This window comes from Chamaea fasciata, unplaced genomic scaffold (assembly GCF_029207755.1).
Source record: "Chamaea fasciata isolate MVZ Bird 193981 ecotype frontalis unplaced genomic scaffold, bChaFas1.0.hap1 SCAF_21, whole genome shotgun sequence".
Taxonomy (NCBI): Eukaryota; Metazoa; Chordata; class Aves; order Passeriformes; family Sylviidae; genus Chamaea; species Chamaea fasciata.
Window position 1 is genome coordinate 8,423,759 of NW_027094106.1, and position 27,343 is coordinate 8,451,101.

The 27,343-nt window shown below is 46.4% G+C and overlaps 1 protein-coding gene across 2 annotated transcripts in view; it reads left to right on the plus strand.

The window, feature by feature from the left end:
• The first annotated feature begins 7 nt into the window (after positions 1-7).
• The window catches only part of CLTC (clathrin heavy chain), a 29,604-nt gene continuing 2,268 nt past the window's right edge, over positions 8-27,343 (plus strand). The window contains exons 1-31 of one of the 2 annotated variants that reach the window (XM_066202214.1): positions 8-164; positions 7,563-7,770; positions 9,839-10,107; positions 10,418-10,579; positions 11,334-11,447; positions 11,839-12,012; positions 12,618-12,815; positions 13,466-13,666; positions 14,204-14,356; positions 14,642-14,764; positions 14,951-15,088; positions 15,178-15,342; positions 15,432-15,612; positions 15,966-16,129; positions 17,772-17,897; positions 18,468-18,610; positions 18,975-19,209; positions 19,527-19,649; positions 19,745-19,890; positions 20,033-20,216; positions 20,526-20,718; positions 21,143-21,300; positions 21,478-21,642; positions 21,735-21,842; positions 21,952-22,119; positions 22,283-22,432; positions 22,527-22,658; positions 22,817-22,927; positions 23,456-23,626; positions 23,754-23,975; positions 25,040-25,060. In XM_066202214.1, coding sequence (XP_066058311.1) covers positions 123-164; positions 7,563-7,770; positions 9,839-10,107; positions 10,418-10,579; positions 11,334-11,447; positions 11,839-12,012; positions 12,618-12,815; positions 13,466-13,666; positions 14,204-14,356; positions 14,642-14,764; positions 14,951-15,088; positions 15,178-15,342; positions 15,432-15,612; positions 15,966-16,129; positions 17,772-17,897; positions 18,468-18,610; positions 18,975-19,209; positions 19,527-19,649; positions 19,745-19,890; positions 20,033-20,216; positions 20,526-20,718; positions 21,143-21,300; positions 21,478-21,642; positions 21,735-21,842; positions 21,952-22,119; positions 22,283-22,432; positions 22,527-22,658; positions 22,817-22,927; positions 23,456-23,626; positions 23,754-23,975; positions 25,040-25,060 — 4,848 coding nt within the window. In that variant the 5' untranslated portion in view covers positions 8-122. The remainder of the gene's footprint in view (positions 165-7,562; positions 7,771-9,838; positions 10,108-10,417; positions 10,580-11,333; positions 11,448-11,838; positions 12,013-12,617; positions 12,816-13,465; positions 13,667-14,203; positions 14,357-14,641; positions 14,765-14,950; positions 15,089-15,177; positions 15,343-15,431; positions 15,613-15,965; positions 16,130-17,771; positions 17,898-18,467; positions 18,611-18,974; positions 19,210-19,526; positions 19,650-19,744; positions 19,891-20,032; positions 20,217-20,525; positions 20,719-21,142; positions 21,301-21,477; positions 21,643-21,734; positions 21,843-21,951; positions 22,120-22,282; positions 22,433-22,526; positions 22,659-22,816; positions 22,928-23,455; positions 23,627-23,753; positions 23,976-25,039; positions 25,061-27,343) is intronic. The other variant, XM_066202215.1, reaches the window with a different exon arrangement.

Sequence of the window (27,343 nt, forward strand, 5' to 3'; positions counted from 1 at the left end):
CCTTCCGCGGCGGTATCCTTCCGCCGGCGGGGGCAGCTTCCGCACGGCCCCGCTCCGCCATCGCGGCTCCGCTCCGCCCGCACCGCTGAGCCCGGCCCGGCCCGGAGCGCCCCGCCGCCGCCATGGCCCAGATCCTGCCCATCCGCTTCCAGGAGCATCTCCAGGTGGGCGCGGGGGCGGGCGGGCTCCGCCGGCGGGAGCCGCCCGGGGACGGTGCCGGGGGGAGACGCGGCGGGCCTGCCCGCGGTGTGTCCGTGAGGGCCGGGGCTGTTCGCCGTGCCGGTGCGCGGCTCGGGGAGCGCCGGCCGAAGGGAAGGGCCGGGCCGGGCATGCCGCCCTTGGCCGTGGCCCGGCGGGGTGGGCGAGGCTGGCGCCGTGCCCGGGCGGTGCGGGCCGGGCCGGGCCGCCGGTTCCTCTGCGCTTTACCGGGGCAGCGCCGGGGGGAAAGCCCGGCCCGGCACTGGCCAGCCGGCCGAGCCGCGTCCGTGTGCGCCGCTTAATTTTTATTTATTTGAATGGTGTTCAAGGCTCTGTAGTTCTAAGGACAGACCTAAAGCGTTTTGCCGGTGTTCCCGCTCGGAATGTCATCTCGTGGAGGAACAAGCCCGTATTGCAGCGGGCTGTGGGAGCTGCTGCGGTCCCCGCAGTGCAGCTGTGGCAGTGCAGGTGCCCAGGTGCCGGCTCTGCCTGTCCGCCGGCCTCTCCCCGAGCCCAGCTCTCACTGCACCGCAACCCCGCGCTAATAGTTGATTTCCGAGCCGTTTAATTTCTCTGAGGTGACTTCCTGGAGGCGCTGGTGGCCCATCCCCGGTGGGCTGTGGTGCTGGAATGCGGGGTTACCTTCCCCGGGCGGTGTGTGCCTCCCTGGCCGTGGGTGAAGCTCTGGAGCACAGGGAGGGGTCCGGGATCCAGTTGTGCAATGGGCATTTCCTATCTGACAGGTCTGAAGGGCGAAGTGCCGCCAGCCACGCTCGGTTTCACTGCCGAGGAGCGTTTTTTGTTTTTGAGGAGAATTTGTCTAATAAAAGCTAAATTGGCACACCTGGCCGAGGTCTCCTGGCAGTCTGTGTTTAGTTTGTGTTCAGCTAACCGGGGCTGTGGTGGGCATTCATGTAGTGATGGATTTGCACGATTTACAGTGACTTTTTTTCCCCCCTAACTCAGATGGAAAGCAGTTCATTTCTAGGCACCTTGTTCAAAGAATCACTGCAGAATACTTGCTTGAAGGTTACAGCTGTTCACAGTGTCCAAATAAATGCTGCTTTGGTGGTGGTTTAGGTGGGCAGCTGGGCACTGAGTGATTTTACTCCAGTAGCAGTTTAAAGGCAGGCCAGAATCCAGGGCTCAGGTGTCCCTGCAGTGAGCAGCACTGACAGGAGGATGTCAGGAGTTGGCCACAGCTTCACCTCCAAGCCAGCTCCTTGTCCTGGTGGTGGCAAAGCCCAGCACCAGGTCCTGTGCACTCAGGTGAAACTCACCTCTGGGCAGCCCAGCTTTCACTGAAGCCTTGTGGCACCTCTGATACATTATTCAAACCCCAAACCTCGCCGGTGACCCACTGCCAGGTCTCTAATGACATGAGTCCTGTTACATAATGAAACTCATCTGCTTCACACCACAAGTGCTGGGAACTTTCAGGCCAGCACTAGGGTGGAACAGGACTGCTCTGCCTCCTGCCTGATTTATCTGTTTATTTGGGGTTGGATTTGCATTTTCTCTGCCTGTACCTATTGAGTGTGGAGCACTGGCTGAACCAGAATGTTTTCCAGCTGCACACAGGAGCTGCTGGCTGTGCTCCCCTCTGAGCCTTGGGTGCACGTGGCTCTTGCCCTTAATGCTGCTGAACTTCCTCCTTTCATTTCATTGAAAAAAAAAACTTCACAGGAATTTGGATTCTAGGAGTTCATTGCTTTTCTGCTGAAGTTCCTGACGTAGATGTTGAGAGCACAAGCGCTGGTATTGCCATGTTTTTGCCATCCAGGCTGCTCCTAGGAAATCCTCAGGGAGACTCAATAATACGATTTCTTGAACTGTACCTGACCCACATTGTCTAGGAAACTCGTTGTGCAGGTGTTGTGCAAGTTTGTAGTGATGCTTAATGAAAGGTGAGGTACCCAAGTGGAGCCTTAGCCATGAAAAGCAGGTGATGGGTTTGAATGAGAAAGTTCTTGCAGGCTATTACTGAAATCAATCCATGCACCCAGTGTGATCCTGGTTCTCCACAGATTCGCTATTAGAGGTTTTAAAAATAAAAACCTTGTCCTGGCATTCAGCTTCAAGCCAATCCGTGACCTGTTGCTGTTGGCAGCTTGGCTGTGTGATTTGGGGATGAAAAGGTAAAAGCTCCTGAATGCCTCATCTCTGGAGTGCTTTGTACCCCAAACTGGAGCTAAAGGTGTACTTTGGACCAGTGGTTAACTTGTTAGGGAGGGAGGGAGCTGTCTGGGGGGTGTGAAACCAAGAAGTGTTGTCAGGTTTCAGGGTTTGTTTGCCCTGGTCCCATCACGTGCCCTGCAGTCTGGGCAGCCCCAGGTGTGCAGGGTTATCTGTGTGGCGTCTGCTGTCCATCCCACCAAAGAACATCAACAACAGGCTCTGCAGAAACTTTCCTTGGGAATTTTCAGGGAGGAACCAGATTCCTGTGCTATCAGAACTCTTGTTATAAAACTTTATATAGCTACTTTTTTTTTTTTTTTTTCTTCCCCCAGAGCGATTAAGAGGAAACAATCCACTGTGAATGTAGTGGGAGATCAGAGTTCAGTGTGTGGGACGATTGCAAATCTGGTTGCTCCTATCCAGGCTTCAGGGATTCCTAAAATGTGCCTGCTTGTGTTTGGGGGTGAAAGTAAAACAGCTGCTTGCCGTGGTGGGTCAGTGGAGCTTTTCTAAGATGACAGGCTCTTGATGAATGAGGAGGAACCTGACTAATTAGAAGGTGATGAACTGTGATCGCCAGTTAATTTAACCACACTACCCTGAAATAAACACTGAACTTGGACCAGCCCCACTGCTGTACTGAGTTAAGGCATTAATAAATTCTCTCCTGAATCTAAATATTTCTGTAAGACAATGCAGAGGAAACTTCCAGCTGAGGCTGTGCACTTGATAGCAAGACAGAACTGCTTCTTTAACACTGGGAAAAGTGGGGTTTGTATCTATTGTTCATTGATGGAGCAAACCTGAATGGCAGCTGCGCTGTTCTGCTGTGGTGGTGCTTGCATGGCTCTTGGAATCACAGCTGTGCCAGAGAATAAAACAGGACAGCCAAGGCATCGTAGAATCAAACACAGAAATTCAATGCTTTGCTCTAAAAACGACAAACAGCAAAATTCTTCCCTGTATTGTGCTGACAGTGAGTTTAATACAGCCTAAAACGTGAAATCTCTGCTGTAACAGCATTAGTTTGGAGCAGTTACATCCTCTGTTGATAATACAGTCAGGAATTAGAGGGCTGCTGTGCCTAATGCTGTTTTGGTGGGATTCTAGCTCTCTGCTTCTTAGTGCATCCAAATTCCTAAAGCCGGTGAGTTTAGAGTATTCCTGCAGAGGGAAAATATGTAACAGAGAATTGAAATGTCTTGTGGAGAGAGAGAGAGCGAGAGAGATTGTGTGTGTGTGAACTAATTGGATAGGAGCAATTAGTTAAGCAGTTTATGAGCTGTTCTGGGCATGTCCCTGGCAGCAGGCACTGAGGTGCAGGGCCCTGCCTGCTTTGGTGGCCCTGCTGATTTATTTAGTGCTTCCTGCTGGGATTGGAGCCTCAGGCAAGGATAGGGAATGGGATCCAGTGGTTCTGAGCTCCACTTTCAGCAGGTCCAGCCTCAGTGGTGGGGCTGAAGCAGCCCCACAGCTCCTCTGTGCCTGCTGAGAGCGGGTGGTGCCTCGCCTGCTGAGGGTGAGGCAGAAAATAGGAAGCATATAGAAATAGGAGAGCTCTTGAAGGTTAGAGAGGTCCCTTATCTGTTGAGAACACGACTTCCTAGGCTGTCACAAGCTGTGACTCTTACCTTGCGCTGGTAAATGTGAAGTACTCTGCCATGGGCTGGCTGTGGGACTCTCAGAAGTGCAGGCGGTAACTAAGAGAGCATCACAAACACAAATGGTTTTGTGTGGCTTAAGTTTGCTTCCCTGGATTTTCATGTATGGAATTAAAAGAGCTGCTGAAGTGTAGCCTGGAGTCTGCCTTGGTCAGTCAGAGCCTAGGAAAGCCTGGCCTGGGATGGAGCTAAAATGACTCACTGCACACTGAAGTGCTTCTCAGAAAAGAAAAAAGGGAATTTTCCAGTTTAGTGGCGTTTTCCAGCTCTGTGATTTCTAGCAGCACGTAGATAAGGAGTCTCTGGGCAGGGGCTGAGCAGCTGCTCGTGGCCACAAGAGCAGTGGTTATATCCTGTTGAGTGTGAGAGTCGAGGTGAAATGTGTGCTCAGCACTTCTGTGCCCTTCCTGGTAGGCAAGGAGAAATGATGTGACAGCTAAGCAGACTGTCACAAGAAAGGGAACATTACAGGAAGGGGTCAACAAAGAGACTCCTGTCAGCACTTTTACCATTCAGCTTGATGTCCCACACATGTGACAACTTCTCTGGCTAAGTTACCAAGAATGCACTTGAATTATCTTCCAGTGAAAGAAATAATTCTGGTAATCAGCCATTGCCGTGCTCTGTTACAGTGACTCAGATAAATGCCATCCCAGGGCTCCATGGCTCAGCAGAGCGTGCAAGTGGCTCAATATCTGATCTTGGGCGAGATGAGTCCTTGGAGGCCACATCTCTGCTGAACACCAGAGTTGCTGCTGTCCCTGACAATCTGTTTCACGGTTCCACTCTGCTGGAGCAGCTCTTGCACAGAACACTTTATCCCTAGCAGGAGTCGGGTGTAACTGATCTTCCCAGCAAATGGTGGTGTAAAATAACTCCAACTGTAAATCAGTTGCCCAAGCCCAGTTAGCAAGTTCTGCTTTCAGATCTTCTTGAGAGCCAAGGAAGTGGGGTTTGTAGTAAAATGGAGCAATGTCTTAAATTCCTTGTTTTGTTTTGGTTTGGTTTGTTTTGGTTTTGTGTTTGGTTTGGGGTTTTTTTTTGTTTATGAATCAGTGAAATGTAGTGGACCTAGTGCAATATTAAATATTTGGAGGCTTTCCCCTTTGTAGTAAAGAGAAGAAGAGGTAGAAAATCTGCCCAAACCCCCTGTACTCCTTTAGTTGTAGTTCAACTCCTGAGTCTGTACATGGAATAGTATTGAAATGTTCAGAATAAAAACCTTCAAAGAAATATTTGCTGTCGTGTTTCCTAACGGTAATCTTCATCCCTGTTTGCTTTGCTCAGCTTTACAAACATGCCTGCCTCACTCACCTGAACTTCAGCCTGGCTGGTTGGGAAAACAACCTGTATTCCAGGGAATGATCTCTGCTCAGGAGCTCTGTGCAGCCAAGAAACTCACTGTTGGCTTTCCCAGCTGGGCAAGGAAGTGCCACTCCTGGCTGGTGCCAGTCTTGTGTAACCAAACACAGAGATTGTCACCCTCAGAGACAACTTCCTGAGCCTTGAGGCAGATGTGCTTCATACACTTGGGTTGCTGAAATGAAAGATGAAATGTTGGCAGAAGGAGATGGTGTACTTTGAGACCTTGCTGATGGTTGCACCTCCATCAGAATACTTCTCCAGAGCTCCCGTGCCAATCTTTTAAATCTCTGCAAAGAAATACCTTGCCTTTGGTAACAGAAATGTGAGAAGCCTCCCATCTCCCACCTGGGGTTAGTGCCTCAGAGCTGGCATTGGCAGATGGCAGTTTGCTGGTGATTAAGGTAAATCTGTCCTGCAATATCCAAGCACCTTTGATGTGGTTTTGTCTAGACCTCCCTGAGAGGTCCTGCCATCTGCTTGGACTTTCTGCTCTGATTTGTTCTGTGACAACCTTTGAGTGCAGTGCTGTGAGTTATTGCCAGGCAGAGTGCTCAGCTCTCTGCAGCTGCCCCCTCTACCAAATTAACGAGGAAATTCAGTGCTTGATAAATGATTTGGCACTTGCTAAGCCTGCAGCCCTAGCAAAAGGAAATGCCACGTCCCAGTAAGTCACTCCAGCTCTACCAGATCCAACTCCCACATCCTCAAACCTTCCCTCCCTGCAGGGGTGTGATTGGGTTGTGTCTAACCCTGCGTAGCTCCTGTGCAGTGCCGGAGTGCCAGGTCTAGAGGACACTGCCCAAAGTGTGAAAGGAGCTTTGGAGTTTGGATCTAAAATCTTCCAAGTGGCTGGAGAATGTGCGCTCAGGTTCTGGGATTCTGGACCTCAAATACTCACTTAAATCTGCGTAAAAGAGTTCTGACTTATCAAGGGGTTAGGATTGGATTTTTTTAAAATAGCTGTCAAATAGTGTCACCTGAAAGTTTCCTGCCTTTATGGTCAAAATAGTCTCCCTGTAATCTGGATCATCCATCCAAGTGACTTTGGTGAAGCCTGTTCTGTTAACTTGCTGTGCCATGGCTCAGATATTGTTCCTCACATGTGCTGTTGGAGAGCCTGGGCAAAGGGGACGTGGAGTAAAACCCTCTTTTATCAGGAACTGCAAACAGGCAGGAGCAGAGCAGCTGGGGCATGGCCTCCTTGGAGCTCTGCAGAGCACAGCTGATAAGAGCTGAGTGCACCAAACCAGCACAATCACCCTAAAATGTCTTTGAAGGTCTCGCCCTTCTTGGGACATCTTGGGCTTGAAGGTCCTCCAGAAAGAAAAATATCAGAATATTAGAGCTGACAGTTCTTCTAATAGTAGAAAACTGGAGTTCCTGAGGTGTGGACGAGCTGGATATCTGTGTGATATGACCATGAACTGCCCACGGCTGCATTTTCACTGTTAAAAATGCAACAAACCCAGTTCCCCTACTGACATCCTCCTCATACAGTAGCTTTGCAAAAGTGCTGTTAACTAAACTGTTCTGTTGCAAGCTGTACAAGAAATGCAATTTAAAGGTGGGTATTGAAAGGCTCGGGGTGAGCAGGCTGCAGGAAGGAAGCGGTTTATTGATAACTTCTGTGTTAAGCAGGGCCATGGCTGAGCCATTGCTGGTTTCAGTCCTGCCCAGCTCTGCCTCCTGCTGCGAGACAGGCCTGGGCTAATTGCTAGACAGGCAGCTTTTTTTAGCTCCACAAGGATAAAGATAAAGCTCAGACACCTCACGTGTGATGTTAAGCTTGAAATAGTGATCGCTGTCAAAACCCAGTGGATGAGTTCAGGGAGGAAAACTGAAGCTGCAAGGCCGGCATGGCGAGTTCAGTGTGCTTTAAACCGTGTGAGGGGGCTCAAAAATTGAGTTCTTAGTGGTTAAGTTGTAAATGGGCCTTGAAGACAAGATACCAAGTGCTTGAATGCTTCGCCAGGAAGCCTGCTGGGCTTAGTTGAAATTGTGCAACCCTGTTTGTGGGGCAGGTTTGGGGTAGCATGGCTGTTTTGTCACAAAAGAAAAGGCAAAGTGATATTTCCTGTGACATTCACAAAAGCTGTTTGTGCCTATACCAAGGTAATCACTTAATTTAAAACCTTTTTTTTTTTTTTATATCTCTTCCAGCTCCAAAATCTGGGCATCAACCCAGCAAACATTGGGTTCAGCACTCTGACAATGGAGTCTGACAAATTCATCTGCATCAGAGAGAAAGTGGGAGAACAGGCTCAAGTGGTGATCATTGACATGAATGACCCCAGCAACCCAATCCGGAGGCCAATTTCAGCTGACAGTGCTATCATGAACCCTGCCAGTAAAGTCATTGCATTAAAAGGTATGAAGGCCTGATAAAGGGCTGTTGGAAGTGGATGGAGAGCTTTCTGTAGAACTAGTTTATGACTGTCTGAGGTCTCCCAGGTGCTTTCATGTGGGAGGATCCTGTAGCAGTTTTCCACAGCTTAATGGGAGCTTAAGCTGAATGCATTTTTCAGTTCTTGTGGAGGCAGCTGGGCAGGGAGATTGAGCTGAGCCTTCCTGCCATTTTGCTGATCATTAGGATGAGGTTTTTTCCTTCAGTCCAAATGCTTGCAGGGAGAGCTGGAAGCCAAGTGTGGGCTTTAAGGAATCATGTTAGAGGGAAGTGAGACCTGATCTAAGAGTATAAAGTCTAAAACTCAACCTTTCCTTAGAGACAGGAAAACTAGGGCTGGGAAGGGGAGTCAAATATTCCTGAAGGCCTTAGTTTGGCCTTGCTGAGAGAGACCAGTGCATATTTATTGTATCAGTCAGTGATAAGAGGAGTAAAACTATGCAGGGAAGACTTGTGTGGTGAAGGAAGTACAAGGTCAGCCAGCTTGGTATCTCTGATGCTACAGAGAGCAAGCATTCCTCTGGAGTCTCCAGAAACGTCCATCTCTTCCCCCCAGAGGCCCAAAAAGCCTGGAGTGCAGTCATTCTAGAAATGCATGTATTGCTAATGGAAAGATTTGTATGTATCCAATGTTACCTGACTTTGACTTTAATACTGTGCTACTGTTTTGTCACAACTTTAATGCTTTCTTGTGTGTGCAGATGGTGAGTTACTTCAATTGACTGTACCTAGTACCTGTTGTGTCTTATGACAAGAAAAAGCAGAATAAAATGGCTCAGACTGATGGTGCACATGGCTGAACAGTGGTGTTTAAGCAACTGAAGGCCTAAAACTCAGAGGTTTTTCATGCTCTCCTAAACAAGGGGGTCTTTAAGATTCCAAAAATTAATCCACTCAAGAACCCAAAGTGTACTTAAATCATTGGGATCTTGATACTGAGCTTTTTATGGACAGGACTGGCCCTTTTGACTCGAGTCTAGATTTTGCCTTGTGATATACCCTGCCTAGCATGTAGGAATGTGTTACCTGAATGTCCTCTCCCTTGACCCTAAAGCTCCAGCTGCACTAGATGTGGAAACAAACTGCTGCCTGTAGCCTGAGTAACTCTGTAGTAGAGAGATTTCTCCAAGTTCTGGAGAAACTCCTGACTCAGCATCTTGCATCAATTGCTGAACTAATGGCTTTGAGCTAAACCAGTCCTTGGTGAGAGCAGGCACTTGCCCCTGTGGCACTGTGACTTCCTCAAGCTGGGCCACAGTTGGTAGCTGTGGCAGATATTGTGGCCTGCATTCAGTTTCATGGGATCTTTTCTATTCCTCCTGGGCTACACCTGTGTGTGCTTAAATCGTTCTCTCCTATGAGTAGTAGAACTGGGCAGAACCTTTCTTACCTTCTCAACAGCAAGAAATAATTTCTTAGGCCACTGTGTTATAAAAACTGGTGGAAGTGACTGCAGGTGGCTGTTCAGGATGTTTGTATGCACCATTCTGTGTGATTTGGAGAACTTTTCCTCTTGCCTTCTAGAGCTTGTGTTGGTCACTAGATTCCTTCCCTTGCACAGTTCCTGTCAGTCTGGTCTGCGGTCAGTAGCTGTGTATCCCATTAGTGCAACCCCAAGGTTTTGGTTAATTAGCCTGGATTACAAAAGCCCTCTGCCAACCTGACTGTTCCATGTTGTGCCCTTTTAATACTTGAAACAGATGTGGACGTTTTAAATGCCAGTGGGCATAGCTTCCCTCACAAGTCCAAAGAGCCTCAGCATGATTGTAACCTGGTTTTGATGTACGTGAAGTATCCTCCAACCCGTTTGTGTGGCTGAAGCTTTTGTCTCCTACCAACCCGCTCTCCACATCTGTTTGATTGCTCAGTAGTGGCAAATGGGTAAAATCAGCCCCAGGAGGGTGCTCTGGTTCTAAGGGAAAGCTGATCCCTGCAGGTCTGCCAGTGTAGAACAGCTTTTTCTTGAAGGAAGTCCCCAGGGTTTCGTGTCTCTCCTGCTCTGTCTCGTGGCTAACGACTCTGTGTCTTCTAGCTGGGAAAACGCTGCAAATCTTTAACATTGAAATGAAGAGCAAGATGAAGGCTCACACCATGACAGATGATGTCACCTTCTGGAAGTGGATCTCTCTGAACACTGTTGCCCTCGTGACGGATAACGCAGTTTACCACTGGAGCATGGAGGGGGAGTCCCAGCCCGTGAAGATGTTTGATCGCCACTCCAGCCTCGCTGGCTGCCAGATCATCAACTACAGGACTGATGCCAAGCAGAAATGGCTCTTGCTGACTGGAATATCTGCACAGGTACTTTACCTCCAGGGAGATGTGGGAAACCCCAGAGCTTTGTCTTTTTGTCCCCTTCTACAGGAGCAGCACTGATCTGCTTGTTTTATTAAATGTAATTGCTTGTCTCCATCTTCAAATAACAAACTTAAGTGTAACTGAAAATCTCACATTAATATAATTGGATTTGTAATGATACAGACACTAGTGCAAAGAGTCTGAAGTGATGCTGTTGTAAGAGGGAGCTTGAAGTGGCAGCATGTTGACCAATATGAAATGAAATTACTGTCACAGTGCCTGTTTTTCCTGACGCTTGTTCTTCTTTGTGTAGCAAAACCGTGTAGTGGGAGCAATGCAGCTGTACTCTGTGGACAGAAAAGTGTCCCAGCCCATCGAGGGACATGCAGCCAGCTTTGCACAGTTCAAGATGGAAGGGAATGCTGAAGAATCCACTCTCTTCTGTTTTGCAGTAAGAGGGCAAGCTGGGGGTAAGGTAAGGCTTGGTTCTAAAGATACTGTAGTCTTTAGTGACTCACCCTGGCTCTCTTTCCAGGAGAACAAGTGGTTTAATGCAAAAAGTTGCATTTCAGGAAGAAAGTGAAGGACTGTGTCAGTCTGGATATGACATATGGTGCATGCAGAGCTTGGACTACCTGGTGTAGCAAGAATCTGTGAGTGGAGAAGTTAAGTGGCATGTCATGACCAGCCTAATTAGCTGCTTGAAACATGTGACTCTCAGCTTCACAGGCTAAGCTTGAGGGAAAAGCTGTTGTAATCTTTCTTTGATGCTGATCCCTGGTATCAGACTCAACTAATTTCCAAATTCTTAGATTAATTTTTTTTTTTTAAATGAAGCAATAGTGTTGCAAAGCTAAATAGTGGTCCAATGCCAATGCTGGAATTATGTGAGTTGCAGCAAAACCAGAGTAAAACCAGAGCTAGATTCAGAGAAACATCTGCAGAAACTGTCTGTAGACTGTGAACCAAGTTAAAAGAGTGTATTTAAAGTAAATTAACTAAATCCTGAAACTTCCAAGTAATTAGGGGTAGATAAAGATCTTATTTAACTGTTTCCCTCACCTATGGTACATGAACACCAGGTGCCACACCTTTAGCCAGTGAAAATATTTAGGAAGATTAACTTAGTTTGTCTTTGCATAAACTTGGGATTAAGGCTGAGCAGCAAATTGCTGTAATTTCATTGTTGAATAAATCAGATGCAAGAATTAATCTTATCTCTTGCACAGCTCCATATCATTGAGGTTGGCACACCACCCACTGGGAATCAGCCCTTTCCAAAGAAAGCTGTGGATGTCTTCTTTCCTCCTGAAGCACAAAGTGACTTCCCTGTTGCTATGCAGGTATGGCAGCTGCAAACAGCTCTGCAGCTTCTCTTGGTGGATGTGACAGGAGCAGGGCGCTGGGAGAGCCAGCTGGTTAATGTGAACCTGGGGGTTGGCCTTAAACTGGTGTGACTGGTGTGGCTGCTGCTCCTGGCTCAGTAGTGTAAAGTAAAGTAAAGGTGGAGGCAGGCAGCATTCAAAAGCAGCATCTTCTTATTTATGGAAGAAATGTCCATTTATTTTAACTGCTTTTCAAGCTCTTCGAACACCATTCTGCTGTGATAGTACTCAAGTAAAAATAAAACAGCACTTCTGGCTGTCCTGAAATGGCCCAGCTGTTTGCTGAGTCTCAAAAGCACCAGCTCATTTCTCCAGTGCCAAATTTGAGTAATCTATTTCTGTTTTGCAGATCAGTGACAAGCACGATGTGGTGTTCCTCATAACGAAGTATGGCTACATCCACTTGTATGACCTGGAAACTGGCACCTGTATCTACATGAACAGGATCAGTGGAGAGACCATTTTTGTTACTGCACAGCACGAAGCAACAGCTGGAATTATTGGAGTCAACAGAAAGGGACAAGTAAGGAAACTTGGCCTGGAAGCCACTTCTTTAGCTAATCCCGCTGGCTCTTCATGATACACTGCAGGGTTCATATCTGTGTCTAAAAGTTCCCAGGAATGTTAACTTTGCTCAGAACATGTGAGGTCTGAGAGCGTTGTGAGCCCCAGTATTAATCTGCTGTTCTGTCTCCATACACAGCTAACTGAACTGCTTTAAACAAGTTACTAACATGGTACAGCCATGCCTTTAGCCCAGATTGGTTTTGTTTCCTTGGGGAATACAGAGCAGAAGACTTGTCCCTGGTATCCTCTAGGATTGATTGCTTAAGACACTGAGTAGGGGTTTGAGAAAGATCCCTGTATCCCTGAAAAATTCCTTGTACCCTGTGTTTCTACCTCTGCAAATACCTCAATGAAACTATTAATTGCCTGCTTGGATGCAGACAATGGATGACATTGGTGCTTTCTAACCAGAGGTCTCCTGAATAAAATGACAAGTAGGAGTTATCAAGGGATGAAAAAACTTCTCATGAACACCATACCTTCCCTCTTAGAGTTATCTTAGCCTTTGGCTCACTTTTGATGTTTGGACTAACTGTAGGTTTCCCCTGGTGGTTTATTCAGGTGCTGTCAGTGTGTGTGGAGGAGGAGAACATCATTCCCTACATCACAAACGTGCTGCAGAATCCAGACCTGGCTTTACGGATGGCTGTCCGCAACAACCTGGCGGGGGCCGAGGAGCTCTTTGCCAGGAAATTCAACGCACTCTTTGCACAAGGGAACTATTCAGAGGCAGCAAAAGTGGCAGCTAATGCCCCAAAGGTGAAGTGTTCAGAACAGCACTGAACTCTACTGGCTTCAGCTTCTTGCTTCAAGAAAGCTCAGTGAATTTTTTAAGTGGCAAGGGCACAAACTTATTGCTGCTCTTGTCCCAAGGTAGCACTTTGGTGCTTCACACGTATCCCGGGTGCTGGCACTGATTGCAAGCTGGATGATCTTAGAGTTTGTAGAGCCCACAGAGGAGGGGAGGAATGAATGATGAAGTAATGGCTATGATTTGTAATGTTTCTGGTACTTACCTTTACTTCTCCAATGATGCAAAAAAGTACCTGTGAGAAGACAACCTCTAGCTGAGGTTGCACCTGGAAACAGGATAAAAAACCCCAGGCTAAGACTAAATTCAGATGAGATGAACTTGCTTGCAAGCCCAAGGGTGTCCTAATTCTGAACTTAAATCCGCATTGCTACTGAAATAAATTTAATGGGCTATTGCAGCACATTTTCTGTCATAGCATCTCGGTGCCTGAGCTGATGATCAGCCATATTGCTCCTGACATTCTGGCCTGGCAAAACATAGAAATGCTTGTGACAGCTACAGTGACATTACCTCCAGCTTCCTGGAGAAACTCTTGCCAAGCCACAGCAGCAGAAAAGAAAACTGAAGTGGATTTTTCTCTCTCTCTGTCTGGCAGGGAATCCTGCGTACTCCAGACACCATACGCCGGTTCCAGAGTGTTCCAGCTCAGCCAGGGCAGACTTCCCCTCTCCTGCAGTATTTTGGCATTCTGCTGGACCAAGGGCAGCTGAACAAGTATGAGTCACTGGAGCTCTGCAGACCAGTGCTCCAGCAGGGCCGCAAGCAGCTCTTGGAAAAATGGTTAAAAGAGGATAAGGTGAGTTTGGGGTTGATGCCTTCAGAGCTGTGAGGGGGAAGGAGCAGCAATGCCTGACAACATCCCCCCTTCCCAGGAGAGCTCAGCAGTGACAGCAAATAGCTGCTCACTCTACCTGTCACTGTGACTCAAGTTACTGCGAGAGAATTGATCAAATTCTCACTCTCTGTACATTTAAAATCACAGCAGGATGTGCAGAGCGTGGAAAGCTCTGAGCTGCTGCTGGGCTTTGCCAAACCGCTCCTTTGGATACTGACTGCCAGGGCTTTGGGCTGTGGTTACATCTGTGTAATTAGTTGAAGAAACACGCTGATACCATGTGTCACCCACTTCTTTCTGGCTCTGAAATTTCCTTTGGCTGGGGTAGAACCGCATGAGGAGCTGAGCCCGCTAGGTCACTGCTGTGAGAATCAGCTCAGGCTATCAAGCTGGGCCTTAATTTTTTAAAGAGAAGTCCAGAAGGAAGATAAATGAGGAAGAGGGTGGCAGAGCATGGCACTGTCAGGGTGGGCTGACTGCATTTCTGTTTCTGAGCAGCTGGAGTGCTCGGAGGAGCTGGGAGACCTTGTGAAATCTGTGGATCCCACGCTAGCACTTAGTGTCTATCTGAGAGCCAACGTCCCAAACAAGGTCATCCAGTGTTTTGCTGAAACAGGACAAGTCCAGAAGATTGTTTTGTATGCTAAGAAGGTGAGAGAAAATGAAGTTGCTGTATCTGTCCTGTATTTAATAATAACTGGGGCTTGTTCCAAAGTAGCTAGAAGTAACTGTGGGGGAATTTGAGTGCCTGTATAGTATTTATTTTTATGAGTAGTTACTGCTAGACTTCATACATGGGTCTTTTCCTACTTCCCCATTTCCAAAAGAGGAAGTCCTGGCTGGGTTATGTAATCTCCTGACAGTAGCTTTTACTGAGCTCTGTATTTAACTAGGTGTGTGCTCTTGCTGAGTTCTCACTTTTCATCATCTTTTCAGGTTGGATATACTCCAGACTGGATTTTTTTGCTGAGGAATGTAATGAGAATCAGCCCTGATCAAGGCCAGCAGTTTGCACAAATGCTCGTTCAAGATGAAGAGCCTCTTGCAGATATAACACAGGTAAATAACTTAATTGCTATGAAGTGTTGACTGCAAAGCATTAAATTGGTAAGAGGAGCCCTACCTGAGCCATCAGAGCTATGAATTTGGATTAGGTTTGGAAGCTGTATTGATGCTTAAATATACTTGCAGTTCCTAATCAAAGACCTAAATGTCCTTCCTTCTTTTTTTTTTTTTTTTTTGCAGATTGTGGATGTCTTTATGGAATATAATTTAATCCAGCAATGTACAGCCTTTCTGCTGGATGCACTGAAGAATAATCGTCCCTCAGAAGGTCCCCTGCAAACACGTTTACTTGAGATGAACCTCATGCACGCGCCTCAGGTACGTGCTCAGAGTTCCTGGAGCTGGACGTGCCAAACACTGCTGGCAGTGCTCAGGAGCTGAGTGAAAACCTTCCGTGTTCCTTCTAGGTTGCAGATGCCATCCTGGGAAACCAAATGTTTACTCACTATGACCGGGCTCACATAGCTCAGCTGTGTGAGAAGGCTGGTTTGCTGCAGAGAGCACTCGAGCACTTCACAGACCTCTACGACATCAAGCGTGCGGTAGTTCACACTCACCTCCTCAATCCTGAGGTAAGCCATCAAACACCCTGCACCTACAAATCCAGCCTTTAATAACCGCTCTTCTGCTCAGCTCTAAAATGCCCTGTGTGTCTTTGCAGTGGTTAGTGAATTATTTTGGGTCCTTATCAGTAGAAGACTCTCTGGAGTGTCTGCGTGCGATGTTGTCCGCGAACATCCGTCAGAACCTGCAGATCTGTGTCCAGGTAGCTTCCAAATACCACGAACAGCTGTCAACGCAGTCACTCATTGAGCTCTTTGAGTCCTTCAAGAGCTTTGAAGGTAAGTCTGTACCTTCTGCAAGAGGAGCTGGTGCTCACCTCCTTACAGATGTGTGTATGAAGGACTGTCTGTCTGCTGAAATCTAGAGAGCCATGATGAACTTAAGTAGTTAGGCCTCAAACTGTCTTGAAACAGATCTAAACCTTAAACGTTTTCCCTGTTTAGGATGGATACCACTATTCAGTTGCATAATTTGTTTTTCTGAAATCCTGAAAGATGTTTGGAGCTGTAGAAAAACCTAGAATGCTGGCCTTTTGCCTTTGTCCAAAATGGGTGTCTTAAATTTCTGTAGCCTTTGGCATGTGTACTTTGAAATGAGACCAGCAAATAATGTGCTGACTGTTTCTCTCCAGGTCTGTTTTATTTCCTGGGCTCCATTGTAAACTTCAGCCAGGATCCAGATGTGCACTTCAAGTACATTCAAGCCGCATGCAAGACAGGACAAATTAAAGAAGTGGAAAGAATCTGCAGGGAAAGTAACTGCTATGATCCAGAACGTGTTAAAAACTTCCTCAAGGTAATGTTTGGGTAACACTGGACTGTCTGGGGCTGTTTGGGGTTCTGATAAAACATGATGTGTCGCTAGTGAAAAGAGGCAGCTCTGTGAAAATAGATGAGTTTCAACCTTTGCACTTAAGGATCCAAGTGTTCTCAAACCAGAGGTATCTGCCATGTTGGCACTGCCTCCTAATGAAGTCTGAGCCTGGAATATTGTCTGAAAAATGAGAATGTCAGGTCAGTTCCTCACTGCTCTTAGGTTAATCTGGCTTGAACTCTTAACCTGTAGTAAATGCACCAGCTTACCTAGACCTTGTTTAAAATGTCTGCTGTAAAATAGGAAACAGTTTACTTAATCTGAAAACACCCCTAGTGCCGAATGAGTTGATACCTTAATGCTTATTTACAGTGTGATCAACTCCAACTGAGCAACTACAGAAACAACAGATGAATAGAGTCAATTAATTCCATAAATGCTTTCAGGTTTAGGGCTGATCTGTCTTACTCCTACACACTGAAATTTCAACCAGGTGAGCCATGGTTTGGCTCTGCTGGAAATCCCAGTCAGTGGGAATATATCCAGAGCATTGCTGGAGAGTAGGAAAAGATGGTGTGCTCAAAGTTCAGATTCTGTAGTCTTAGTACTGAGTTTACTGACAAACACAACACTCTGAGGAACCGTGTGGGAGGGGAAAACTTTATCTGGGAACATTTCCTGCCTTCATGTTTGTTGGTTACATAGCATAGTCTTAGATTTTGCTGATCATATCTGAAGATGGCAAAACTCTTCCCCAAGAGAATTCTCTAAAACTAACCTGGTGTCACCGAGGTGTAAGGTATGTAATTTGATCAAGCCACCTAAGATATGTTATCAAGCTGTCAAATTCCTGATGAAAGTTATTGTTTTTTGTGCTGTTCCATGTCTGGAATGTGCAGGACATGTACCAGGTAAATCTCCCAGTACAGGCCTCCCTGTGTAAAGTCCTTAAGTGTAATTTATATGTAGGATTATATTCTGGGATGTGCATGTTGGAATAAGTGAAATATGCATCCGGAATACTGTCTGCCACATAGACTAAGCTTCTGTACTGTAACCATTGTAACCTTATGCTGAAAGTTGGAATGCTTTTAGATAATGAATCTGGTAAGCAATTGAAGTAGTATTGCTATGGAGCTTAATTCTTACTGTTCTCTAAATCCATAGTTAGGAGGTATCACAAGACACATGGCACTCAAAGTCAATTCTGTATATAAGTTTTCCATTATGAACCACAACTTAATCTAGTCTTGGTTAAATTTCTTTTGAAATCCCAGAGTGCTAATCCTGCACACCAAACACCAGTGGCAACTAAAAAAATTTTTTTTATAGCCTAGGCTTGTAATAGTGGTATTGTGTTGTAAAACTCTGTAGAGTCTGCCATGCAAAGGAGCAGGGTTAAACTCCAAAAAGCTTCTTGCTGCTCACGCCCTGCAGTGGGTGTGAGTGCTCCCACTTGCTACATATTGCAAACAATTAGCTGAACAAACCAGCTGTCATTATTTGGTTGACTGTTGAGTTTTGGCTTTCCAAATTCAGCTGCTTTGACAGTTTAAGTGACTGTATTATTTGTCTGCTTAAGTCCAAGAGCAAGACCAAATCACTAAAGCTCTTCTCTTTCTAGGAAGCTAAACTCACTGACCAGCTGCCTCTCATCATTGTGTGCGACCGCTTTGACTTTGTCCACGACTTGGTGCTGTATTTGTATAGAAATAATCTCCAAAAATATATTGAGATTTATGTACAGAAGGTAGGTGACAACTTGTCCCTTGGCTTCAGCGAGTCAAACTGATCGATCTTTACAGTATCACATACAGCTACAGGCTTCGTGTTTAAGTATTCTGCAAACAGCTCTGTACCTGAGACCGACGTTTAAGTGATTATTAGTGGCCTCCAGTAGATTAGCCCTGATGTGAGTCAGGTCTCATTCTTCAGTCAGGTCAAGCAGTAACTCCCACTCATGTGCCACTTGAAGGAGGAAGTCTTGGTAGAATAACTTTGGAGTTGTTGGGGTGATTTGAAGTCTCAACATTTTGGAGGGGGGAGGAGGGGAAGTTTTCCTTTTAACTTCCTGCGGGGACAAAGTGGATTGCTCAGGAGCTCTTCCTGTGGGAGCTAAGTGAGCCGCTGGGCTGGGATGGGAACACTTGTTGACTGAAGAATTGACTTTAAGCTTGTTCAGAACCTCAGGAGGCTGGGAATGAAGGCAGGAAGATGGGGTCAGTCTTGGCAAGTGGCCTTCATGTGGATTTCTGGGGATAAGTATTGCCTGCCCTTGCTCCCTGACAACAGCCTGACCTCTTTAACTGCTCCCGTGCAGGTGAATCCAAGCCGTCTGCCAGTTGTTATTGGGGGACTGCTTGATGTGGATTGCTCTGAAGATGTTATAAAGAACCTCATCCTTGTAGTGAGAGGTCAATTTTCAACTGATGAACTTGTTGCAGAGGTTGAGAAAAGAAACAGGTATTAAACTTCTATACGTCTCTTACCAATTCCCAGTCTGGCAGTGTTTGCTGCTCCTCCATCCGTGCATGTCCCACAGCTAGAGCTGGTACTGACACAAGCAGAAGCTGCCACTGGGTGAGAATGAGCTCTAATTCTTGGCTGATGTGGGGATCTATCCAGATAACTTTGGTGTGTTTTCTTCATAGTGTCAGGAAGTTACATCATTATAATAATGAATCAGAATGTAGGTTAAAACAGAGCACTGTAATTCTGGTTTAGTTCCTGACTCTATCCTGCACCAATACTGGCTTGCCAAGTGTAAAAATTATGCAACTGGATATCGACTTACTCAACCTCTAATGTGGAAATCACTTCCTTCTAGGCTGAAGCTGCTTCTGCCCTGGCTGGAAGCGAGAATTCACGAGGGCTGTGAGGAGCCTGCCACTCACAATGCACTGGCCAAGATATACATTGACAGCAACAACAACCCGGAGAGATTCCTGCGTGAGAATCCCTACTATGACAGTCGTGTTGTTGGCAAGTACTGTGAGAAGAGGGACCCTCACCTGGCCTGTGTGGCCTACGAGCGTGGACAGTGTGATCTGGAGCTGATCAATGTATGTATGCCCGGGTTGAGTTGTGATTGAGTTCTAACATCAGGGTCAGGGGGCACACAGAAAGCTTTATGACTAAAGCGTGTATTTCCTAAAATGTATTAAGCTGGGAAGTGCATGCTTCTAACACAGAGGAGGAGGTGGCTGTTTAACCTCCCTCATGAGAAGTGGGAAACTCTCCTGCCCATCCTAAAATGGGAGGTTAATGAAGTATCAAAGGCTGAGATTTCTAGTCTGCCCCTCAGTTCAGAGTTACAGGACAGTTGTCTGTAGGCCCCATAGCTGTGCCTTCCCTCTGAGCAAGTTCTGCCTTTCTCCAGGTGTGCAATGAGAACTCCCTCTTCAAGAGCCTCTCCCGCTACTTAGTTCGTCGTAAGGACCCCGAGCTCTGGGCCAGCGTGCTGCTGGAAAGCAACCCCTACAGGAGACCCCTGATTGACCAGGTACAGCTGGCGGGACATTCACAGCCTGGCCTGGCCTCTCTGGGTTTGCAGAACCTGACATCACTCATTTGTCCACGCCTTGGCTCTGCCTGCAGGTTGTCCAGACTGCGCTGTCAGAGACCCAGGACCCCGAGGAAGTGTCTGTCACTGTGAAGGCCTTCATGACTGCAGATCTTCCCAATGAGCTCATTGAACTGCTGGAGAAAATAGTTCTGGATAATTCAGTGTTCAGTGAGCACAGGTGCGTGAAATGAAAACTGAGCCACGGGAAACTTGGAGTTATTGCTGTAATGTGAAACAGCAAATAAACTAACACCCTCTCCAGAGGGGAGGGTGAATTTCTTGATCATTATTTGATAAGTGCTATTTCTTTCCCTCTTCAGGAATCTGCAGAACCTTCTCATCCTTACAGCTATCAAGGCTGACCGCACCCGTGTCATGGAGTACATCAATCGCCTGGATAACTACGATGCCCCTGACATAGCCAATATTGCTATCAGCAACGAGCTTTTTGAGGAGGCATTTGCTATCTTCAGGAAATTTGATGTCAACACATCAGCTGTACAGGTATCTTCAGTTCTCAGGCTGGAAAACTCCCTCTGCATCCCCACACGAGGACTTTGCTGGTGACTTCAGTGCTTAACACCAATTAGCAAGGTGCCCAAAGCTGCCCAGTGTCTTGTCTCACGAAGCAGAACAAATGTCGTTTATTGAAACTTTGTAAGCCTAAAATCACTCACCCTGTGTGGGTTGTACAGAGTTAGTCCTTTCTTTTAAAAGCTGTGGATCCATTGAGGAACTTACATAAACCACAGCTTAGTGTGGTGTACAAGTGACCTTTATGAGAGTGGCTGATGATGGTTGTCCTTTTCCCAGGTGTTGATAGAGCACATTGGGAACCTGGACCGCGCGTACGAATTCGCCGAGCGCTGCAATGAACCCGCAGTGTGGAGCCAGCTGGCCAAAGCACAGCTCCAGAAGGGGATGGTAAAGGAAGCAATTGACTCCTACATTAAAGCAGATGATCCTTCCTCATACATGGAAGTTGTTCAAGCTGCTAATGCCAGTGGTATGATTAAGTTTTATTTACATCTTGGCTGTTGATGTTGCTCAGCTCTTTTGCCTGGTCTGCTCAAACTGCAGTTCTGCCAGACCTGTATCTTGATGCAAGTAGAGGAATCTGGCCCTTCAAGGACTGCCCTAAATAAGAATGGGAAAAGGTAGCGTATTCCATCTGCAGATATTCAGTGGCCTGTAATTTCCTTCTTTAGCTAGCTGGAGACCTCTGTCGGAGTCTTTGTATGAAGTTAAATAAGATTCTAGTTAGGCCCATTCTAAGATGATTTGATTAATGCATAATGAGCAGTGTGAAGGTTATTGATTGTTGGGGAATAGCCTTAGAAATATGTCAAAATTAGGTTCAGCTGATTGTCTAAGTTAAGCCCAGTTGTCCCCAGTGGTGGGAAATAAACTTTCTGAACTCCTTCCCGTAGGAAACTGGGAAGAACTGGTGAAGTACCTGCAGATGGCACGCAAGAAGGCCCGGGAGTCGTACGTGGAAACAGAATTAATCTTTGCTCTTGCTAAAACAAACCGCCTGGCAGAGCTGGAGGAGTTCATCAATGGCCCCAACAATGCACACATCCAGCAGGTGAGTGAGGCTGACTTTGTTTGGCTGACTCACAGAGGGGTGTGGGAATTCTCTCTTTGGACACGCACGTGGATCTTGACCTTTAAATCCATTGTGACAAGGGCTTGAATGCCACGCATTCAGAGTAAGGCACAGGCTGAAAAGGCGCAGGAATAAGCTGTCTGTGCTGTGCCCCAGGTTGGTGACCGCTGTTACGATGAGAAGATGTACGAAGCAGCCAAGCTGTTGTACAACAATGTGTCCAACTTCGGCCGCTTGGCCTCCACCTTGGTGCACCTCGGCGAGTACCAGGCAGCCGTGGACGGTGCTCGGAAAGCCAACAGCACTCGCACGTGGAAAGAGGTGAATTTACTGGCTCTGAGGTCAAGGGCTTCAAAGCTGGGGCCTGCTCGGAAGCCTTGGTTATAAGCAGTAACACAACTCTCAATTCCCAGGTCTGCTTTGCTTGTGTGGATGGGAAAGAATTCCGCCTGGCTCAGATGTGTGGGCTCCATATTGTAGTGCATGCAGATGAGCTGGAAGAGCTGATCAACTATTACCAGGTAATTTAGCTGACTCCTGTTGTACAGTCAGTTCTGTCATGGCAACCCTGTCAAAATCGGGGATTCTGGATGGTTCCTGATGTGGAATGTCTCTGTCTGCGTCTCTAAGGATCGTGGTTACTTTGAAGAGCTGATCACTATGTTGGAAGCAGCGCTTGGGCTGGAGCGAGCACACATGGGGATGTTCACAGAGCTGGCAATTCTCTACTCCAAGTTCAAGCCACAGAAGATGAGGGAGCACTTGGAGCTGTTTTGGTCCAGAGTCAACATTCCCAAGGTGAATTTCTGAGGCTTTAAATCTAGCTGAAAACACACTTTTTTGGGCTGTCTGCACCCTGGCTTTTTGCACGAGCAGCTCCTGAGGTTATTAATGGCACTAAAGCCTGAGCACTGATGGAAATTGCAGTTAACAAATACTGCTAATTCTGCCTTTTGCTTAGGTTCTGAGAGCTGCAGAACAAGCCCATCTCTGGGCTGAACTGGTGTTCCTGTATGATAAGTATGAAGAGTATGATAACGCCATAATCACAATGATGAATCACCCAACAGATGCTTGGAAAGAAGGCCAGTTCAAAGATATCATCACTAAGGTATTGCTTTCTTAGTGAAGGGTATGTCTGGTTTTCATCTGGATTTCCCCAGAATCAAACATGCATCTGAACATGCATCTTTACTCCTCTCTAGGTGGCCAATGTGGAGCTCTACTACAAGGCAGTTCAGTTCTATTTGGAATTTAAGCCTCTGTTGCTCAATGATCTGCTGATGGTGTTGTCCCCTCGGCTTGACCACACTCGTGCTGTCACCTTCTTCACAAAGGTAATTTTCCTGCTACCCAGCTCAAAGCAAAAGCTGGGAGAGCACTGAGCTGCGGTAGCATTTTAAAATGCTTAGTTAGCTACTCCCCTGCCTGCCAGGGAAGATGCTAAGAGACTTCACAAAAACTGACCTAAACGTATCTCTGTGATTCCTTGAAGGTTAAACAGCTGCCCCTGGTTAAGCCTTACCTGCGCTCTGTTCAAAATCACAACAACAAATCAGTCAATGAGTCCCTCAACAACCTCTTCATTATTGAAGAAGATTATCAGGTATGTCTTGTCTTGAAGCACTTATTTCTGGATTTACCTCATATTCTCAGCCTTTCTTTAATGTGTAGAAACCCAGTTTTCTTTCTCATTCTCAGTAGGTTTTACCTGCTTGCTGTTAACTTTAATTCCTTAAGTGTATGTTCTCCAACACTTCAAACTGAATTAGTGGTGAGGAGCCAAGGATTCAGTGGAAAAGTGTTAGTGGCTTTCCGAGAGTATTTTGTGTCATTCCTATTGGGGGTAGAGTGGCTACTTTGCTATGAGTGTGACAGCCTTCATTTAAGGCAAACAAACAGTGGGTGCTGCGAAAAGGACTCACTGAAGAGGCAAACAGTTGTGATGTTTTCAGAGAACTGAAACACTCTAAACTCCATGTGTGTCAAACAGCAGCTTCTCGAATAGATCTCCACTGGAATACTCTCTCTCCTACAAGCAGGAATACAGAACTAACGGAAAACGTTTACATTTTGTGGGTGGAGTTGTACATCTGAGGTGTGCCTTTCTTTTTTTTTCCCCTGCTTCACTCAGGCTCTTAGGACTTCTATAGATGCTTATGACAACTTTGACAACATTTCTCTTGCCCAACGTTTGGAGAAGCACGAGCTAATAGAGTTCCGAAGAATCGCCGCTTATCTCTTCAAAGGCAACAACCGCTGGAAGCAGAGCGTGGAGCTCTGTAAGAAGGACAGGCTGTACAAGGTGAGGCAGCACCAGGCCAGCTTGAGCAGCTTTGCCTTGTTGGCTCTGAGGGGAGCTCAGTTAACAGTTAACAAACCACCCAGTGGGTTGTTGTGTCGCCCGAGGCTGAGGCTCTGTTCCGTTGCAGGATGCCATGCAGTACGCTTCTGAATCCAAAGATACCGAGCTGGCAGAAGAGCTGCTGCAGTGGTTCTTGCAGGAGAACAAGAGGGAATGCTTTGGTGCTTGTCTCTTCACCTGCTACGATCTCCTAAGGCCGGATGTCGTCTTGGAAACAGCGTGGAGGCACAACATTATGGACTTTGCCATGCCATATTTTATTCAGGTCATGAAGGAATACTTGACCAAGGTAAGAGCAGGTGCCTCTCCAACACCCAGAGCTTGTTAGTCACTGTGGTGAATGCCTTGAGATTGTCTGCTTGCTACTAACATTGATTTGGGCTTTGTCCGATGTCTGTCTGTCCATGTCCACACTTACTTTTCAGTCCATCTGGGGAGAGACTTCGCCCTCTAAGAGGCTGAAACACTTGCAGGCTCCACTCTCCACCAATGACAGAACCTACATCAGTAGTATTTGCCTGACCCTGGGCAGTGTCTAAAGCAGTTCCAGGCTCCGGGTGTTTCCTGTGCTGTGTCAGTCAGGAATCCCAGCTGGGATCAAGTTTTAACTGAATCCTAGGCTGTGTACTAAAGCAGCTTTATAGCTAGACCTGGAGATAACTTACTCTGCTATGCATTTAACTCTAAAATGTGGCTCTGACACTTAATGGCACTAATTATGATTCAACTCTTATTTGAAGTGACTCAGGATTGGGGAACTACTTGGTAATGCTCTGACAGACTTGAACAGACTTGAGTTAAATCCAACTGTCACTAGCAAGATTTTCCCAGTTGAAGCTTTTGGAGTATCTTCCAGTGAAATGGTGTAAACTCCTTAATGATTAAGACTTTTCCAAGCTTGAGTTCAGCTTTACTTTCGTGCAGTCAGTGAAGAGTAAGGTGCCTGTTTGTCCAGAAATGTGCTGGACCTTCTAAAGGCAGCACCGCCCTGTAGTCCTGTAGGCAGCCTGAAATGCTGTTTTGGGGGAGGTGGGGAGCTGGCTGAGCAATACAACTGTTTGTCAGAGATGCCTGCACCAAGCTAACACCGTGCCTTTGGTGGGAGTAGTAGATTCTTAAAGATAAAAATTTCCTGATCTGATAAAGGATTAGGATGTAGCTTTAGTGGAGCTAATGAAGTAAGAGCCAGCAAGAAGCAGAGCTGCCTTTCTAAAGCAGATACTTCTGGTGTACCTTTGTTTTTACTCGCCTGTACCTTAATTATTTCTTCCCTGACGCTTTTGTTTCTACCTTTTTATATGCTAAATATGGAATTTGATTTTTCTAAGCTGCACCTTCTGAATTCCTTTGCAGGTTGATGCAATAAAGGAAAAGGTGAAAGTTGATTCTTGTTTTCCATCTTTAAGTCTGGAGGACTAAGTCTAAGGATTCTGCATGAGTTTTTTTCTTTCCTATGTTTACTACACTGCTGCTACTGCTTTTTCCCCAAACAAAATACCACTAAAGCATTTGCAAATTGTTTAACTCTCACTAGCTAGTGCTGTAGGAGAAAAGTAGATTCATTTGCTACTAATAAGCTATTAGATCCTCAGGAAGGGCATACAGGTGATCAGTTGGATCACAGTCAGCCTGCTATTGAAACAACACACAAATACTTACACAAGTGCTATCATTTGACAGCCAAATCTGACTGGAAGAACCTCTTACAATAAGAAAATCAGTCTGTGAATCCCTAAATCAGTCTGGCATTTGCGAGTTGAAGGGCTGTGATCCAGTTCCTGATCTCTGGACCATGACTAATGCGTGCTGACCGTAGGCAGAGTAGATACTGGCTGCTTCCAGAGGGACTCTTCCTCACTCAGGTGTCAGTTCTCATGGTGCTGATCTAATCCACACAGTGCTCTAGTTCATGTAGCAACTTAAAACTTCAGCTGTTACACCAAGTCTGTGGTTCTCCTCCCTGTAGTAAATTTCTAGTAGTTGTCCAAAAAAAGACTGCCTTCCAAGCTCTTCAGCTTCACTAAACTTCTCTTGCTACCTCATTAAAAAAAAAAACTTTAAAAATGATAATGCTTATTGCTCTTCTGAGGCTACTCCAGGGCTTGCCTTTTGCTATGTAACTTTGACCTTCAGAAGGGCAATCCAAGGTTTTTCTGTCCATCTGCTTCCCTACAAATGCCACCGTGATCCTCCTTAGCCCAGGGGTCAGCCCTAGCAGGAGTTTTCCATTAATGTGGTTCAGCAAAGGGCAAACCAAAGCGACAGACAGCTTTGAAGATGGACTAAATGCAAAAAAAACCCCTGCTGGTTGTAAAGACACCACTGGAACTCAAGGCTAACCTAAGACACGTAGTGTAAGGTCCTTCAGCAGCTAGTAAGGAAAGTAGGAGAGCGTGTGTGTGAAAAAAGGTAATTGAACTGCAGTGTTTGCATAAACTACGCATGTGTAGCAGTCATTGCAATTACATCCCACTACTCCTGAAGCTCCAAGGCATTGCTGTGGGCTGCTGTGGTTTTCTGGGGGGAGCCTGTATGGCAGTCATCTTCAGACCTCACTCGTGCTTCAGTACTTTTGCCTCTTTTTCATGCACACATAACACGGTAACATTGAATGCATGTTACTTTTCCTCTGCAGCTTCTTGCAGTCCCTGTGGAAAAGCCTTTCAGTCAATCTTGCTCCAAGTGTGTAGGGCCCTGAAGCTGGTGATGCTCGAGCAAGTGGTGTAAGAGCCATCCTTGTGGGCTGGTTTCAAACTCGCGCTTGTTCTTGTCAGTATTTGTTCAGCTCTGAGGGGAGGCATCAAAACTGGGTCCAAAATGCATTGAATGTCCTGGGCTGGAGGCTTTCCAAGTGTGAGTAAGCCAAATGCCTCTGCTTAGTAGCAAACTCTGCACATTCTCCTTGGATTTGCATCTCTAAACTTGTGCTTCTGTGTTCAGTGTGTTGCTGTTTTGAGTTATAAAACGGTGCAGTTCCCAGCACGGTGTCTGGAAATGAGGCTTGGAGCACTGGATATGATCCCAAGCACTTTGGCAGCAGCAAGCCAGATACTGTGGGAGGCAAGCACCAGGCTGGCCATGGAAGCCCAGTCACTGAGGGAGCTCAAGCTCAGGACTTCCACCACTCCCTGGAGTTGTGCCTCAGCTTGAGGTTACAGAGGAGCAGGTTTATGGAGCACATGTTGTCACTCACAGCTGGAAGGAGGAGCTCACAGCTCTTGGAGCTGCCAGCAGATGTTTGCTCGTGTAGCACAGTTAAGCTCAAAACTCACTTGTGGATAGCACTGAGCCTGTGTAAGTGCAGGAAACCTTCAAACTCCTTTGTTAAGGATGTGAATGGAATGAAACGTTAATCTTGTGAGTTGTGTTATTGTCTTTCAAAGTAATTGGCATGATTATGTCTGACTTTGTTCTAAATCTTATCTCCCAGGTAAAATACCAATACCTCATTTTGTGGTTTGAGTTTCAGGGCCTGCCTTAGACTGTAGAAATGCTGAGTTCCCCTGGATCTGTCTTAGAAATGAGCAATATTTCACTACAGAAGAAGTTTCTTCTCTTCCCTTTCTGTAGGGGTGGGCAAACAGCACCACTGCAGTGAAGCTGGCCAGGCTTGTCTGTTACTGTGTGTAAAGCTGGAAGGATTGGAGTATCTGTGGG